We start from the raw sequence: 19,217 nt of genomic DNA on the forward strand, positions 1-19,217 counted from the left end.
ACATAATTTAAGAGTGTCAAAACAAGAGAGCTGATATTGTATTATTTTATTTACTACATTTATTTTTAACGCATCTTGCTTTTTTCAGTCAGTCATAACTTCTCATTAGAGTTGGCTCCCAGTGATGTGAGAATACATTTTCATTTTGCCTCATTTGACTGAACTGAATGAGGAGCGCTTGTTAAAGTGGGCGTGGATAAGTTTGCATGAATTTATAAATGGTGGAAATGGGCTTTAATACAGAGATACCACAGAGAGCTCAGTGAGAGTAGTCTTACGATAATCTGACACATTTTGATCGACAGATAACAACGACAATGAAGGGATTTTTGATGTTCATCTTTTTGTTCTTGGCAGCTATTCAGTGTATCATAGGAGAAGCGAACAGGATAGATGTGCGTAAAAAACATGAAAACGACGCGGGGTCTCCCAGCTCTGCAATAACCATAACCACAGGTAAATTTACGTATATTATATTGTTTATACACCAGATATACAAGTCTATTTGTATGTATGTATAAGATGAATTCAGGTTGTTTGAGACAATAATTTATATATGTATATAAATTATATTCTGTCTTGCAGTGCATCAGCTTAACGCTCTCTGTGTGCTTTTCTTTAAAAAAAAAACACCTGTTTGATAGGCTAACGCACATAGTCCTCCTTGTGAACTGTGCCGTCTTGTGACGTTTTATATTTTACTATTGATCTGATAATGTATCATCTGATGGACGCTTTAGTTAGGGGGTCACATTATAGGCTGGTATAGCTATGCTTGTCATTATTTCGACATAAAGGAGTCTTTTCTTATCTGGGGATTTTAAGTAGCTTAACGTCACTAATAAGCTTAGCAAGAAAACCGATTTTCGGCATTTTCCACACACAGTTTCATAATGCAAAGCCACAGAGCAGCTGTGTGTGAAACATTCATTATTCTCAAGAAAGGCGCTCGTGTAGCAAACCGACAGCAAATATTTATCATCTGTTTCACGTGTCCTGCATGCGCTCTTGCATGGGTTTATTTACGACTGTTTTGCTGGGCGTTTTTGTTTGTGGTTCATAAATACATAAATATAGTCTACAGAGGACAGCACTTAAGTACATTTTAAAGTATTACTTGATCAGAGTGCTTTTTTTTCTTTGGAAAACGGCTACTTATATTCCACTAACTTTAATTCAATTTCACTTAACAGTTAATTACATCTATTGTTTTTTAAGTGATTTTAGTCAAATAAAAATAAGTAGCCCACTAAAGTAAAAGTAAGAGTAGGCTACTACTATAAGTACTAGATTTTTTAAATATTACATGTAAAACAATGATTTGTATTAAATAAATGCATCAAAAAATTACGTACCTATAGTCACGTAAATTTGTGAGTCTTTTCCGTGACACTGACACGCTTTTTTCGCCTTTTTGCGTGAACAAGAAAACAATGATAAGGGACAACAATGATGTAGCCTACAGGGAGGCATAAAGAGACCGAGTCGAGTTCAAAAATACAAAACAGACATTAAGATACATAACATAACATTCAGAGAGATATTGGTGATAAATACAGAGTAATCAAATCAGTAGGAATAGCATTCAGAGAACAGGTGAGTTTTGAGTAATGATTTAAATTCAGTTATATTATTTACATTGCAGAGAGGGCAGGGAAGAGAATTCCAAAGTTTGGGTGCAATAGTAGAGAAAGATCTGATTTTGTCCTATTTTCTTATACCATTATTGCTTCGGTTTTAGGGTTAGATTGACATAAAATGACATTCTTACCCAAACCTAACTCTAACCTTAATGCAGGCGACAATGGTTTAAAATCATAAAATATAAAAAAAAACACGAATAAAGGTTTAAACCAATACTTAAGTGACTTCCTAACGCAAACACCAAATCTAACCCTAAACCGAAGTGTCAAAGGTTTGATAATAGGACAAAACAGTTAAGTAACAAATATGTGACAGTGACATGTAAATAGAAATGCGTGACATGTTCACGCAAAAAGGCGGAAAAGTGTGTCAGTGTAACGAAAAAGACTCAAATTTATGTGACTACAGGTACATAATTTCGTGATACAGTGTGACTAGAGGAGTAGAATTAGAAGTATGTTTTCAAAGAAAAACACTGATGAAGTATGGATACTTGAAAAATGTCCTTAAGTAGAAAGTAAAAATACATACCGTTATAACCTCTTATTACATATGAAGAGTTTGGTTCCAAAGCAAGATTTATTTTTAAAAAATCTCGTTTTTGATTGTGCATTACAATTAATATCAATCAAACTGCAATTGGTTTGTTTTGATCTGGCCTTCTTATCTAAGTAGCACAATAAAACACAATAAAAACATGATAACACAATAATAAAAAACTGAGTAATCTCGTTTTGTAACCAAACTCTTATATGCATTTGGCAGACAATTTAATTATCCTACACTCTCAGAAATAAAGGTACAAAAGTTGTCACTTGGACAGTACCTTTTATAAAGGTCCTAATACATATAATTTTAGTATAGATATGTACCAGTATGTAACTTTTAGGTTAACAACTTATAAGACCATACCAACATGAAAGTACCGTACACTTAACTGTAGTAAACACTGTTCAACACACATAATCTGTTACATATAGTGATACTGGACATTTTAAAATTACTTTCGTGACATTATTGTGTTCACTTATTGTCTAATATTTTTTATTAATTTGTTTGTAGTTTTTTGAGGCATTCAAAAAGTTTTTCATTGTACTTGTACATAAAGTATGGCAAAATTGACTAATTCAAAGTAACTGGTTCTCTGTGTGTCCAACAGGAGTGTGGAATCAGGAGAAACCAAAGAGACTGTTTTCCAGGACTCGCTATTTGTCTCAGCAGAGACATCATGTGGTGGTATGTTCTACTCATCACATGTCATCCAAAGCTGTAATTCCCAACCAGATGAACTGTGAAAAATATTGGTCATTTTATGCTTTGATAAAGATAGCTGCTCACACAGAAATTGCATTGTTTATCTTCAAAATAAATGCACACGTCGCCTTTACCAATTATTGCATGAGCCACCAAATATAATTCACAAAGATATTGTCATTAAAATACTTAATTATAATAATAAAAAAAATAGTTGTTCTTCACTCTCTTCTCTTAAATTTGTCTTCCAGAGAACTAAGCCCAGGCCCGAGGCACCTTCTCCTGTCCAGACTCCAGCACGTCGCTGTGGAGGTCTGATGGAGAGCTGCTCTTCACTTACTCCCTGCTGCGACCCGTGTGCTTCCTGCCACTGCAGGCTTTTCAATACAATCTGTCACTGCTGGAGACTGGGACCCTTCTGCACCAAGAAGACCTAGCATTTACCATTTAATCAACGGTTTTATAGTAAATATATATATCGGTGAATATTAACTGGTATACTCTCCTGAGCTTTGTGATGGTTTATGCTCTCAGCAAACAATAATTAACTGCAAAATATATATTTTTCCTTTTTACAGATGATTCTGTATTTAATGTAGCCTGGTAGTTTTATTTTCACATCCAGTATGTGGTGACATATTTCTACTAAGCCTTTTTGAACTATAAATATATTATTTGCGTTTAGTATTGTATTGTTATGCCGTCCGATACTCAGCCCACCAGTTGAGAAACATTGCTATGTATCACACATGCTGCTGCACTAACATTTAACAAAGGAATAATTGTATTTTTTCCTGTATAATGTATGTGTAAATTTATAAGCAACTCTGTTGCGACATGTTTGCCAGTTATTACAGTGATCTCCTATACTGTAGATCCGTGCTGGCAAAGGCTCTTTTATTAATATCATTCAATGCCAGGGGCATGTAACATAATCTTAACTTCCTTAAACGATTTAGTCACTAAAATACCTTTGTATGAGAAAAGTCATTTTCGGTGCAATTAATGTGAATGTTATTGTTTTCAGCCACTCTCATTTCTATTGTAACGACTGCAAATGTTCAGTGTTTGTTTATATCCAGAAAATTACAGCTCTGTCTGCAGAGGCGGACACTACTTAAGTATTTTTACTTTCTACATTAAAGTAAATTTTTAAGTATTTGTATTTTATCAGTGTTTTTCTCTGGAGAACACATTCCAAAGCATACTATCATAATTTTTACTCCACTACATTTTATAATTTCAAGTTTTTGGTTTATATTTAATATTTAAGTACATTAAACATCTATTGGTTTTTACTTTTACTCAAGAAAAGTAAAAGTACACAATTTTTATGTAATCATGTATTAAATACATTTTAATATGCAATATAAAAGGAATACACAGTATGATTCTAGAATGTAGTGAACATTTTTTTAGTATAAGTACATTTTTTCCCAAGACAAACACTCTGATAAAGCACAGATGCTTGAAAAATTTACTTAAAATATTCAAGTAGTGTCCGCCTCTGTCTGTCTGTGAATGTAAAGTATAAGCTTTACTGTGGATTTAAAGTTATTTTGAGAAAAAAGTTGTAAACTACTACCCCTCATCATATATTTCTATCTATTGTCAGGTCATATTGACTGAATATTATTGGGAAATACACATTTATTTCGAATAAAACAACATTTATTATCCCACTGATTTCCACATTATTTTTAGATTTAGAAAATCAATCATCACACTCTTAAAGGTTGTGAGATATATTTGTCTGACTCAAACTTACTAAAAAAGCAAGTTTGTTATTTTAAGAAAGAAATATTATATTTATGAAAGAAATATTTTAATAGGGAAAGTCTGTCATATTTAGAAAAGGCTATCATTACTATTAAAAGTATTCAGTAAGTTTGCTTATCCAAGTTTCTTTGCTGTTTATTCTTTCTAGATGTTTAATATAAATGTCAAATTATTCTTGTATGTCATATATTCATACATAAAACCTGTTAACAAAAACAAATTTCTTGTGTGTGTGACCACTTGCTTACCTTGATTTTTAATTTCCTAGATTAAACTAAAAAGTTTTAGTTTTAAATAGTTTAATTTCTAAAATAAAAATTTATGTAATACAAAGATTTTTTTAAGAAAATGCAAATGAGCAGGGCTGCGTTTCCCGATAATGTTGTCTCTTAGCGCGCTACGAAGACTCTTAAGTTAAACCTTAACTACAGTTATACCTTAGGCGTGTTTCCCGAACTGTACCTTAGCGGGTTTCTTAAGGTATTCCTTCTTACGTACGACGTTACCAGGTGCTGTCCATGGCGATGGTGCTGAATCGATTGCTTGACAATCAATTGTTCACTTTATGTAATAGGTTTCGCTGCGTTATGAGATAACGGTGTTCTTTATTAAAGAAACATTTCAGAAATCGTTCAAGTTAAATTTATTAGGAATATCTTGTAAAAATATTTCAAATTGCAAACAACTAAATTCAACCTTTTATTATATATCAAACCCGTGCAAAACCCGCAATTCATTTCCAAACGTATCATGCATGCGCTATGATAATTTATTAGGGGTTCCCAATAAATGCGTTGCACAGGGGAATAAGGTGGGTCGTGCAAGTCACCTGGCTTGGCTGTGCATTAAACTTAAAATATACAAAAACAAATTGTTTTTCATTAGTTCACGCGTTTATTGTGCTTGGACACTGGATGCGCAAGCAGCGCAGTTACAATGCAGATAAAGCTTAATAGATGCATTTCTGGAGCCTGTCTGTCTACCTGAAATATAAAATATAAACCTATAATAAATAAATATATATTATGATTGCTTTAGATTTTAGCTTTGATTAGTTTTAGTGGAAAATGTGTTGACCCTAGGAGATACAAGCAGTAATTAAGTGTAGCAGTTTATTTTGAATGTTTATTAAGAATATGGCATGCAGTTGCCTCAAAGTTATAAAACATTAAAAACTTCTATCCAAATCGAATTAACATTAATAATCACAATTAGTAAAATCAACAATTATGAATTTGTGACGAATGTGCTCCCGTACATGCGATTTTACCTGCTTTATTCATGCAGCTTTTTAAAGATTTAACAGATATGAAATGCACAAATGAAATAGTGAGATTCGCTGTATAGCTGCTATAGTTTCACCAACTCCTCCACCTAAAATAGATTTGTTAAATAGTTTCTTAAGCCTGTAGCATTTAATAGTTCGAAGCTGATGTTTATTTCAGAAACATGATTAAAATTCATGTCATGATGTCTAATTATGTGAATGTTTTATTATTTAAATAAAAAATATTTGCCTAATTGAACACGGAGTCGGAGTGTATTGCAACTTTTTTTATTTTTTACAAATATTTTATTATATAGACTGCAATGTAAGCTTTTATCACAGTGATGGCCCCTAGTGGAGTCAAGTAGGATAAGGTATAGCTAAGAGTGCTTCCGACCAACCTTCCAAAAGTATGACTTACAGAAGGGATACGTAACTAAGAACGTTTCGGGAAACACGTATTAACGATACAGCTTAAGGTACAACTTAAGAACGACGTAGAGTTAAGAAGGTTTTGGGAAACTCAGCCCAGTTTTTTACCGTAAGGTGACATGATTGAAGTAAAAAAATCTAAAGTTTAGTTTCATGTGCTCACGTGAAACTTTCATGTGCTCATGCGAAACCTTCATGCGAGAATTTTTATTTTCACGTGCACACGTGAAAATATCGCGTGCGCACCTGAAAATATCGCGTGCGCACATGAAACTATTGCGTGCGCATAGTTTCCCCTTATCTGTGCATAGTTTCCCTTAAGGGCTCCGTAGTTTTGCTCTTAAGAAAAAAAAGGAAATAGGAGACTGAAAGATCCCTTCAGGAAAATAACATAAATTAACAATAAAAGGTAAAAGTGTGTCATGATCCTTTTGTGATCTTTATTAAATAAAAACCTTGTTTTTAACCTTTCAAAAATTAAATACTATTGAATTACAAAAAACCCACATCTAAATTACTGCAGGATGACAGGACTATTACAAAGATCTAAATCTTTTACGTAATTAATTCTTACTAAGATCTGCGCCAAATCACAAATTATAGTGTATTTATAATGATTTGGCAGACCTATAAAGATTAATGGCCCTCTAAAAATTAGCACCCCGAGCAAAAATAGACCAAAACAAAAAACTCCTGCCACTCCTTCAACCGGCTTACATGAGTAACATGAAAGAAAAGTCAAAACTGCCTCCCACATTTCTCGCTTACACAGATGTAGCAGACGATTGTTTTGTAGATCTACGTTTTAAACTTTTATTAGCAGTGAATCAAATAAAACAGACTGAGCTAATGCACACTTAGGTTTACAGAGGAAAACGGGTTCATAAGCAGATGCTCTAAATTAACTTTCTGAAATGCACATCCACAACACAATGTAGTTTAAAATGTTTCGAACAAAAATTAGGTCACTAACACACTTTTATGGTTAGTATACATTGAGCAATAAAAAATATTAAATTGCATGAAATTAAGTTAGAAAGTAATACATTGGACATTATTGCTGACAGAAGTGTTCCTGTTATTATTACATTTTTGTTTATTATTAAAAGACACTATTTTTTTCTCTCCAAAAAGAATATAAAAATAATAGCCAAGCTAATAATTTGGGCCACCATCACACAGGCATTGAGCAACATTTATTGAGCAATTTGGAATTAGTGGTCAATCAGTATGCGTTTTCCCTTTTTAACCGAGAGCAGAGCAATGACAGTCTTATTGCATTTAATATGTTAAACAAATCAGCATACATCCTGATTCCTGTCCTCGGTGAAATAGCATCTTCATCCGAGTACCTCGCTCACACTACAGACGAAACATTTCACAAAACGAATTCATTTCGCTGTTATGTAACATCTTACTACTTATCTATGTGAAATAAGGTTATATATGACATGTTTGCGCCACACAATTAGTTCGATTTGTGCACAAAGGGGAAATACTGACCGCATTGAACAGGCAGCTCCAGGGGAACATAGTTTCTGTGGCACAGATAGATAAAAGCAAAGGCCAGCGTACAAGGGGTTGACTTCGAAATATCTGCACGTCCAACACTCTCACACTTGGATCTTTCACATGCCATCATGAACTGCTCGGGATCCACCTATGAGAGGAGATCAAGAAGAGAATCAAAGAACAGCCATGGATGTGATGTGAAGGTGTTGACAGTGTGACATATGATAGTGAACAGAGACTGAATTCTTCATCTGAAGTTGATTTTATTCTTGTTTACTATTTCTCTCGTGCTTTTGTTGATTTCATGCCCCTACGACTCTGTGTCTTTTGATCAATTCAATCAAAGGGGTCTTTATATTCCTTTGCTTGTACTAGATAGCACATGTCAATGTTGGTGAAAGATGTTGGGTGGGGGAGAACAAAGAGTATAGTAATTACCACTCTGAAACAGGGGCTTAGAGGTGAATTGGTGGAAAGAAACAGAGATTTGCATGACGGGGAGTCGGCGGTGCCGTTTTCACAGAATTCATTTTCAACGCTGACGCACTTGGAATCCACCTACAGCAATGGGCGCAGTGAAAATGTTATGTTATATCCATAGAGATATACGACATATTTAAAGAAACAGTTCACCCTGAAACAAAAATTCTGTCAATATTGACTTTTCTGTCATTTCTTTAAGCTTGAATATGGAGCTACGATAAATGCAAGATTATTAGTGAATCATAAAGGAGCTGTATGCAACTTTTAGCATAAGCATGGAAAGTTTATCTGCTCATTTGTATCTTTTCAATGTTTTTTGTTGTCTGCTTGTGTGGATTTTATAACTCAATCTGCAGCTCATTTCGGAGGTTGTGTCCACCGGAGGTCGCATTTATGGGGCATTGCGGTCTCATTTAAGCAATCGTGATAACTGGCAACCGAGTTGTCAAAATACACTATTGGGTATATTGGCAGAGGGATCACACAGACCAAAACAAAAACAGACATTCTGACAAGCAAGGCCCCATTTTAAAAGAGAGTATACTGCCTTCAGCCTAGTTTTATAGACAAACTGATACGCGAACATAGCATGTTTCGTAAATATATACAAATTTATTATAGTATTTTATAGCACAATGCGCGACGCAAGTGTCTTTTGCTAGTTTCAACCTGGCGCAATGATAATTTTCACGTTTAGCTCCACGTTGTTTACATAGCAAATGCATTTGCGCCCAATGTTGCGCCCATGGGTGTTCTGGTCTGAAAACGAGGTGTGTTCAGGCGCATTGTTGGCGCGTTGCTATTTTGACGTTATACGCCATTGATTAACAAAAACCCAATACGTTTTTGTTATTTAATGAGTGCGTAGTAATATGTGCCTATAAACGGGACGACGATGCGGGTTTGCTTATCACATACATGAATGCGCATCAGCACAAAAACGCTTTTAAATATGAAAGATTAAAGGATTGAATGTAAAAGATTATTATTGAGTGTCTTGGACATAAATGAGGATCGATTATGAGACGTTAGAAGGCGCAAGAAGCAGCTTCACCTGTAGCCTGGTAAGTAAATAAATGCTTTGCTTTAAACAAATGCATCTGTTTTTAAATGTTTTTAAATGCAACCTTACGGATTTATTGTACACTCTAAAAAAACAAACGGTGCTATATAGCACCAAAACAGTTGCTTTGGATCGTAACAATAGAAGAACCATTTTAGTGCCATATAGCACCGGTGAAGCAACAGTGAAGCACCAGTGAAACACCAGTGTAGAACCATATAGGGGCCATATAGCACCACTATAGCACCACATATGTTTCTACATAGCACTATATGGTTCTACACAGGTGCTTCACTGGTGCTTCACTGGTGCTTCACCGGTGCTATATGGCACTAAAAATGGTTCTTCTATCGTTACGATCCAAAGCAACTGTTTTGGTGCTATATAGCACCGTTTGTTTTTTAGAGTGTATATGATGACTCTGTACCTGTGGATATGGTGAGATGAGAAACATTTTCAGTAATGCTTTGTAAAAATCCTATGGCGCTGTTCTAGTGCTGAAACGCCTCGGCTCTCCACGCGTTTGTAAATTCTTCATCTCTTCTTTGTATTTTCAGAGTACAAACCTTTTCTTGCATATTTGCAAATTATTTTATGAGATAACAATGATTATGTAGGATATCAATACATTTACAGCAATTAAAAGCCTGCTATTTGAAAGAAAAGGGATTTTAAAGGTTTTAATAAAAAAAAAAAATTCAATAAAAATGAAAACAACAACAATTTTTAACATTATTCTTAAACTGGTGGTCTTCTTCCTCCACTTAGTTTTTCAGTTTACAAAGTCTGTCATCTAAATAGGGATTAGACATAGCGCCAGCACAACAGGCTTTTAAAGGGGATAAGAGCTGAGTCTATCATTGGTTTATTGCACGTTACGCCCAAAACACACCCATTACTCATTAGGAAAATATGAACAACCCTTTTCGACCGTGCACTCGGCGCACAAACCATTTTTTCCGTCGTTAAATTAGCAAAAGTTGCATCAGACACGCCCGTTTAGACCGTGCGCTTTAGACAATACGCTTAGATTGTTAAAATAGGGCCCATTGTGTTGCTTTAGATTAGAAGTCTTAATAATATGGTAATAAAGAAAAACTAATAAAATAATTAATAATAATAAAAATTATAAACAAAAAGTAACACAGAGGATTAGCATGCTAGGGTACTTTTATAGGTGCTTTATTAACTTCTAGGGTGGTCACTGAGTTAATAAAAGATGAACAGGATTTACTTTTCTTGGGTGAACTATTTCTTTAACTCATTATTTCTGATCAAAGCAAATACTTTTAAAATGAATCTTTTCAAAAACACTTCTGTAATTCATTTTATTACATGATTTATAAAATACTGATAAAACATTTGCAACATGAGTCTTGTTATATTCATGCAAAATTTTATCAATTTATTTGTGTCCATGGCACGAAATTTTAGCTTTATTCGTGCCTTGAGCATGAATATCTTTTTCATGTAGCTCGCACAAATTTCTGTAAATAATTTCTTGTGTCAGTGGCACAACTTTCTTTTTCGTGTCATTTTATGTATTGTTTTCTCTCTTTTTTCCCCCTATTTTTAAATAATTGTTGCTTGGGGCAGATTTGGGGTTTGTGTTAGGATGTACTTTTATATTTTGGTTTTTACATGTTTTTCTACCACTTTTAAAACTATTCTTGTCTAGAGTTGGGGTTTAGGTTATGATGTCTAAAAATGTAACAGAAAGTGATTCTAAACCCAACCCCAAGCGACAATGGTAAAAAAATTGGAAAAAACTATGATAAAAATACATAAAATGAAATGAAAAAGAAAGTTGTGCACCGCAAACGAAAAACTATTGTAGTGTCATGAAAAAAATATTTGTGCTCAAGGCACAAAAAAAGCTGTGGCCATGGACACGAATAAATGTATCAAATTTTCTGGAACTATTACACAACTTTTCATATGATCAGTCTGAACATTAAATAAGACCAGAAAACTAATGTAGTTGTTTGTATCCAGTTGTTCTGGTTGTGCTATATGATAAGTGTAGATTTCTCTTTTGCTACCTGCCAGCTGTGAGTAAACTGAAGCACACTGTGTGTGTGGGAGCCATCTGGCAGAGGAAGTTCATTAACTGCCTCATTATCGTTTGTTCCTAATAGACCCGCAGATACGCCTTCAAAACAAAATGTTTCATTAAAGTAAATGAAGATTTTTGTTCTTGATTTGACGTTAACTGTAATGAACAGAATGGGTTAATAAAGGACATTAACATTTACAATTGAGCATTTTCAGCGACCTTGTTTCTAGAAGTATTTTCCAAATCATGTTTTCATAAAATTTTTACATTAAAAAAACTCCAGTTAAGTGTCCTTAGTCTTTGAAATTAATCAGAACATAATAAGAACATTCAATTTGAAGCTAAAATAAATAAAAAATGATAAAGGTACAACAACAATGAACAGCAAGCCAAATAGGTTTTAGAAGTATCATGAATAATTCTCTTAACTTTAACTTCCATAGTTTTTTCTTCTACTATAGAAGTCAATGGTGCTTCTGTTTCCTGCTCGATTACAAATATCTTCCTTTGTGTTCAGCAAAAAAAGAAATATGTACAGGTTTGGGACAATTTGAGGGTGAGTAAATGATGACTGAATTATTATTTTTTTCCTTAAAGAGACTCTTAAAATCTTAAATATCTAGAGCTGAAATTAGAAAATAAACGAAGTTAATGATCTTACCATGAAGCCATGTATCTAGAATTAAAGTGCAGATGTCCAGATGGGGGTCACATGATACCCTTACTCCTTTCTCATTGGACACCTCAATCAAGTTCATATTCTTTCTGATATTTACTTCAGTGTTTTTGTAAGGTGTGTGTGTTGCAAGGCAATTAACCTCCACCTAAAAAATGCAACCAAAATTCTTTTATAAATCATCTAATTTGATCCAATACAATTTGCTCCAAACTGTGCCGGATTTAATAATGGGCATAAAATTAACAATTACATCTACCTCTCCATTAGGATGAACTCCAATTGTTGTGTTTCCCATCTGAATCATGAGTGAGCGACGTCGAAATCTGTCTGATTTTAGCATGATGCTGAAGGTATGCTTGATGATGTCAGCTGCAAGTATGACATCACAGGATGCTGGGACTTTTAACAAGTGGCCATCAAAGGACACCAAATAGTTATCTGCCACTACAAATGCCTGATCTGGGCAGGGGAATGAAAGCACAGATGTAAGGGAGTAATTTCAGTCACAGAAATAGTAAGCACATTTTAGCATGAAAAATCCTATTTAGAGCTTGGGGTTAATGGTAGCCTGACGTTGTCATACTCAATTCTAGTCAGAAATCGATCTTCCCCGATTTTCAAATTGTGGTGGGCAGGGCTAAGATCGGCTGGCACCCAGGCTAGGTTAATGGTGGAAATGGCACCATAAACAGAAAAATTAAAACACAAAATAAAACCCGAACACTCACGGTTGACAGGACTGTCCATGATCTTCCTCTTCAGCCGGTAAAGTTCTGCAATGGGGCTTAAAGAGTTTAACTCCAGAAGCGGCTTCATGACAAACTCCTCTAGAAGAACCTCAGTCACACCAGCTTCTTTCACCTTCAGCCAGGAGCCGACACGAAGTGGCACCCTGAAGATCACCTCACCATCACTGGATCAACATATAGCGGTTGTGATTGTACATTTCTACATCCACATCTAAGTCCAGATCAATATCTAAAGACCATTAATTGAAAAAAAGAGAACTAAACTGCAAAGAAAATCCTAAAATTTGTCTGAAATAATCTAAACTTTATAGGGTGGTTTCCCTACCGAGCCCCATAAGGTGACATTGGAGTAAAAAAATCTAAAGTTTAGTTTCATGTGCTCACGTGAAACTTTCATGTGCTCATGTGAAACCTTTATTTGCTCACGTGAAACTTTCATGTGCTCACGCAAAACCTTCATGTGCATAATTTTTATTTAAGTTTAGTTTCACGTGCTTGCATGAAACTATCGCATGCTCGCGTGAAACTATTGCGCGAGCACGCGAAACTAAACTTTATTTAATTTTAGCTCCATGTCACCTTAGGGGCTCAGTACTTTTTGTGGCCCTCGCAAAAAAATTATTTTAATAATTTATCGTGTCTGTAGCATGACTTTCTTTTTCGTGTCATTTTATGTATTGTTTTCTCTCCCCCCCCACATTTTTAAATCATTGTCTCTTGGGGTCGGGGTTATATTTGGGGTTTGGGTTAGGATGTACTTTTATATATTCGTTTCTACATGTTTTTTCTTCCGCTTTTAAAACTATTCTCACCTGGTGTTGGGGTAAGAGTTGGGGTTTGGGTTAGGATGTCTAAAAATGTAACAGAAAGTGATTCTAATCCCAACCCCAAGCGACAATGGTAAAAAAATAGGAAAAAACTATGAGAAAACAATACATAAAATGACACGAAAAAAGTCGTGCCACGGACAAGAGAAACTATTTATAGAAATTTGTGCGAGTTTCACGAAAAAGACATTTGTGCTCAAGGCAAGATAAAAGCTGAATTTCGTGCATGGACACAAATAAATTAATAAAATTTTGCGTGACTATAACACGACTTTCAGTGAGATCAGTCTGGCTGGACCTGACCAGCATGTTCTTCATCCTTCAACAAGAGCCTTTGTGACAATGAAATGTGATACACAAACTTCTACACTATCAGAAAAAATTGTTAAAAAAATGGTCTCTAGCTTCTGGGGCAGTAAAAAAAGTACCGTTTGGGTAATAATATATGAAGAGTTTCGTTGCAAAACGAGATAAATCCATTTTTTTACATTTTTGTCAAAACATGTTTATTATTATGTTATCATGTTATCATTTAGTTTTATGGTGCTACTTAGCTGTATTTTTTAAGTTATGAAGGTTTAAATCAAAACAAACCAACTGCAGTTGAATTGAAATTAATTGGAATGCACAACCAAAAAACGAGATTTCTGAACAATTAAAAAAAATGGTGGTTATCTTGTTTTGCAACAAAACTCTTCATATGCACTCTCTGGTCCCAAAAGGTACTAATATGAACTCAAAGGGTGCAAAGGTTTACTTTTTGAAAAGGTGTCACCCCTGTGACAGCTAAGGACCATTTTTTGAATTTTTTTTCTGATTGAAATGATCACAGATCTTGCTTATTTTCAATAGATGCATATTGTGAATACATTGTCAGTGCAAACCACTTAATTTGATAGGGCTATTCTGTTGTTAATTTACTTCTGTTTTTTTGACTGTCATCTGGCATAAGGTTTAGATTATGTTACAAGAGAAAATTCATTGGTCCCTCAGTGCTTGTAGCAGTCCAGACTTTAAGGCATCAAACCGCCCCACATCACGAGGGCTTAGTGTTGGTATGCCTTTTGTTTCCAACAAAACATCATGCTGAGTCGATTTAACGAACGGTAAATTTGGTCTCATTGTCCACAGAACACTGTTTCAGTAGTGTTGTTCAAAATCCAGGGGGTCTTTACACACATGGGGAAAAGGGTTTTGGGGGGATACCGGGGGCGTGTTTGAAATATTTGTAGTTTGTTCATTTCTGAAAAAGTCACATTGGGTTACAATTTCATGTTTACCTAAAATTTAAATTTTACTGTTAAACCACTCAACGTACAGTAGGGGTGCGCGGGGCAAAAACTAACGCAGGGTTAGTTGTAACACGGACTGTTTACATTGTTGCACAGGATTGAGCGTTTCGTTTCTCCGGTATTTTTTCCACACTGCCAAAAACCGATCTCTCGCAAATTTATGGAAATGTATAATGTTTTTCCAAACAGTTATTGATGAATGAGTGTTTTAGTGGCACATAAGTTAATTTTTTCATCATATGTTTTTTTTAGTTTTTAAGTTGGGTGTGTAAGATACCAAATCCAATGCTATGTCATATTAATCAGTGTCTTGTTGACTAAAACAGCATCGTTTTGAAATATGCAGCTCTTTGAAACTTTTTTGGTGGGCTTAAAAATATTTTCACCCAGCGGGGTTAATTGTAACGCTGTGTTACAACTAACCCCTCAGCACTTACTGTACGATCTTGCCGTTGTTTTAAATTGGCTACACACGAATGATTGCTGTCTGCCAACAAAATAAATGTGCCTGACCTACCAAAAATCGTGTGTCATATTTATTTTTGTTCATATCTTCAATATTGATTGCAAAAGGTCACGTCAAAGATTGAAATCATAATGAAATGAATGGCTAAAATCAGACTTTGATGCTCATTATCTTAGAATTTGATTTTGAAACTGTAGTATGGTTAGTACAGACTGGGTCACATATAAAAAATGTTTTGTCATAATTGTGCTGCTTTTTCTCACATATTTAGACATTTGTATCCACTTATAATTGAACTATTTTTAGAAAAGGGTTGGATGAATGAATACAGTGTGAATACCTGTCTATTATAAATATAAACAATATCCACTTCAAGTATATAGACAAAATAATATTGAAATATTTGCCTGCAAACTTAATTTTTAGCAAGTGTTACAACGAACCCCCTGCCTGTTACAATTAACCCCATCTATGGGGTAAGTTGTAACGTTTGCACTTCTGTCACGTTTGGTGTAATTGTCCAAAAATGGTAAGTACTAAAAACAAACTTCAAATGTTCATTTGTAGCAGAGATGTGTGTGTTGCTTGTGTAAAAATATAATGAATCAAACTCAAATATTTTTTGAATGATTGAGCCAAAACCAAAAGGCGTTAGGTTGTGCCCACCTCTCCCCTATAACCTGTACTATCAAAAATGTATATATATATATATATATATATATATATATATATATATATATGCAAACAAATAAAGACTTGAAACTTGAAATTTATTTCACAACTAGCTACTCCTAATAAATGATAGCTAATATGTTTTTTTGCATGGACCATTTATTCAAAAAATAATTAATTTTAGGACATAATACCCTATTTGTAAAAATTGCAAGAAGCAACTATTTCCATTGTAATCCTCTTGCCTGACAAAGAATATCTGTAAGAAGTCTATAAAATCCATCTGTAATCCTTTCCAGCCTCACTCTTAAACCCTGATTCAAATCTCTTTTGATTGGGCACGGTCACACTGCATTTTCTAAACCCTGATCTCAGTAACAAAATAGCAATTGTATTGCTTGTCAAATAAGATTATCTTCATTTATTAAAATGACTTAGATGAGGAACATATTACATTGTAAGAAGCCATTTATGCAGAAATCCTGAAAATTTAAATCCAGATTAGTAATACAGATCAACATATTCTCACAAGAGCCATAAGCATACACTGACTGGGGTCAGGGAGATTATATTAAAGAAAATATTTAACATGGAATAATACCGGTATCTTTAGATCAACTGTGATGAGCCACATCTTTGTAAGATTTACTGCTTACCTTCTAAACTTGTACATGAGGGAAAGATGCCTTCTGAATCCAACCAGCATGGCAGCCAACCTGGCCTCCATCCACTGAAATGTCTGCTGGCTCACCTAAAAAACAGGATATTGCTTCAATACACAAGTATAATTTGTACTCAATCTGTATGGAGAACTGCATTTCATCAAAAAAATAAACAGATATAGCTGGCTTGCCATATCCAGTGCAATAATAGCAATCTGCAGAGCGGTCCGCGATGGCGTATTCAGGTGACGATCGTGAAGTACAGACGGCAGAAATTCGGTTAGGTCTCTGGTCCACAGCTCCATTCCTTCCTGCCACACGGTGTCCAAACGCTCTCCTGTCACATCAAGGTACGCTCCGGCCAGAGTCGCCAGAGGCTCTGGGAGAAATCAAACCTGAGTATATGTTCACTAGAAAAAAGTTTTAACTGGGATGGTACCTTTTTAAAATGTCAGAATATCTAGCATTTTGGTACAGATATGTACCTTTGAGGTACCAGTAAGCACCTTTTAGGTACAAAGGTACCACCCCAGTGACAACTTTTGTACCTTCTTGTAGCTTTTTTAAACCACAGTTTAACTAGATTAATTCTGGATCATGTGACCTCGGTTGCCTTCTGTATAGCTTAGTGGTAGAGCATTGCATTAGCAGCGCGAAAGGTCATGGGTTCGAACACACATACTGAAAAAAATGTATATGTTGTAATGCAGTGTTAGTCACTTTGGATAGAAGTGTCTGCCAAATGAATAAATGTAAATGTAGGTCACCATACAGCTGGTTACCTGGGTTAAGTATGACTTGCATCAAAAAACTCACTCTTGAGTTCTAGTTGAACCTGTTGAGACATATCATGCAGATGCTGAAGTGTGTGTGGCAGGCTGTGTGTAAGAGCGTGTCGGAGTGGGCCGGTGGTCCATGAACTCCACACACCCCCTGCTCTGAACAGCAAGGTCTCGGCTCTTTGGGTCAGAGACAGCGGGCCTTCACTCAGCTCCTGCAGGAACATGCTGTCCCCTGCCTATATGTTAAAAATAAATAGCGTATTTGTAAATATTATGGTTTTATGGCTTTTAAATGATCTCACAGATCAAAATCATGTTAGAGAAAGAATTACTGAAGCCTAAAAGTTTTATTAATTTCTTTTCTTTAAAATCGCTTTTTCTTAAATGCTTAAAATGAGATGTTGAATGTATGATTTCCTTTATAATAAAAATAGGATTTATGTGTTTTTCATGGATGAGTTGGACTTGTTGGACTCAGTTTGATTTCAGTTGGTTGAGAGCATGCCAGAGTTCACAAAGCTGTAAAGGACATCTACTTTAAAAATGTTAAATATAAAGACCATTTTATTTGTACACCACAAATTTTATGAATCTGGTAGGCGAAGAAAAACCGCTGACAAGTGCTCATAAAGTTGGTTGTGGAAACACAGAGTAGAGTTGTATTTTAGACTAAATGAATGGCTATGAGTTTGATTTGACTGCCATTTTGCAGACTAGATAACATTAATAATAGATTTAAATAAGTAGATTTTCCTCTGACAATACCGAGGGGCAACCTTCCGATCTCTCTAATGAAGCCAAAACAGAAATGACTTAAACTGCAATTCATTGACTGGCCACTTGAGGCTGGCTCCAAAAGGGAGTCAATTCCCATAGACTCCCATGTTACAAATGCCTAACTTTACAGTAGAAAAATATATGTTTACAGCCTGGTACAAACAGTGTTTTTGGTCTAAATAGCTAATTTTGCCCTTCATGACAACTGTGAGGGGGGTGAATTTGTTTGTAACCCATTGTTTAAATTATATTAAGCTTTAAACTTCTGCATAATTAAGGGCGTGGCTGCTTGATTGACGGTTGAACAGCCACTGCTGTCACTAGACTCGTGAAAGGCAGGCGTGGTTTCACCTCAGCTTCACCCATGTCCCGCATCTTTACCCATTTTCGGTTTTCCGCGAGTGATTTGCGGTGACGCGCGGCCAAGATGGCGACGGCAGGAAATGCCTACTTTAAGCTTCAAAAACGATCTTCGCAAACCAATGGGTGACGTCACGGACACTACGTCCATATTTTTTACGGTCTATGGTCAATACTCTTGAACGGTTTAAACATGGTTCTTAACAGTGGCAGCTCGTGACTGCTCATCCGAGGGGCGCAAATTCAAAATAAGTGTTCGTAGTGTCATGTGTGTGGCTTGCGTTCTCAAAATATGCGTTCGGAGTGTCACGCGAACCCTGTGCATCACGTGTCTTGTCAAAATACACACGCGTCAAAAACGTTTATGATAAAAGAGATGTTCACAAAATACACACAAGATACTCCCTTAACAGTAAACTCGGATTATGCATGAGATTATGCAAGTATCTGGCAAACGCGAG

At 35.2% G+C, this 19,217-nt stretch overlaps 2 protein-coding genes across 2 annotated transcripts in view; one reads left to right on the top strand and one right to left on the bottom strand.

The window, feature by feature from the left end:
• Nucleotides 1-202: 202 nt before the first annotated feature.
• On the top strand, nucleotides 203-4,580 carry asip2b (agouti signaling protein, nonagouti homolog (mouse) 2b). Its single transcript, XM_055203946.2, has 3 exons — nucleotides 203-456; nucleotides 2,804-2,880; nucleotides 3,150-4,580. Exons 1-3 carry the CDS (start codon nucleotides 318-320, stop codon nucleotides 3,333-3,335), a joined length of 402 nt encoding a protein of 133 aa, XP_055059921.2. The 5' UTR covers nucleotides 203-317; the 3' UTR covers nucleotides 3,336-4,580.
• Nucleotides 4,581-7,151: 2,571 nt separating this feature from the next.
• The window catches only part of LOC129442636 (uncharacterized), a 46,962-nt gene continuing 34,896 nt past the window's right edge, over nucleotides 7,152-19,217 (bottom strand). The window contains exons 54-63 of the mRNA XM_073854144.1: nucleotides 17,654-17,855; nucleotides 17,029-17,216; nucleotides 16,832-16,926; nucleotides 12,898-13,082; nucleotides 12,426-12,628; nucleotides 12,152-12,314; nucleotides 11,477-11,586; nucleotides 8,327-8,446; nucleotides 7,880-8,036; nucleotides 7,152-7,738 (exon numbers count right to left, since the gene is read on the bottom strand). Coding sequence (XP_073710245.1) covers nucleotides 7,734-7,738; nucleotides 7,880-8,036; nucleotides 8,327-8,446; nucleotides 11,477-11,586; nucleotides 12,152-12,314; nucleotides 12,426-12,628; nucleotides 12,898-13,082; nucleotides 16,832-16,926; nucleotides 17,029-17,216; nucleotides 17,654-17,855 — 1,428 coding nt within the window. The 3' untranslated portion in view covers nucleotides 7,152-7,733. The remainder of the gene's footprint in view (nucleotides 7,739-7,879; nucleotides 8,037-8,326; nucleotides 8,447-11,476; nucleotides 11,587-12,151; nucleotides 12,315-12,425; nucleotides 12,629-12,897; nucleotides 13,083-16,831; nucleotides 16,927-17,028; nucleotides 17,217-17,653; nucleotides 17,856-19,217) is intronic.

This window comes from Misgurnus anguillicaudatus, chromosome 2 (assembly GCF_027580225.2).
Source record: "Misgurnus anguillicaudatus chromosome 2, ASM2758022v2, whole genome shotgun sequence".
Lineage (NCBI taxonomy): Eukaryota > Metazoa > Chordata > Actinopteri > Cypriniformes > Cobitidae > Misgurnus > Misgurnus anguillicaudatus.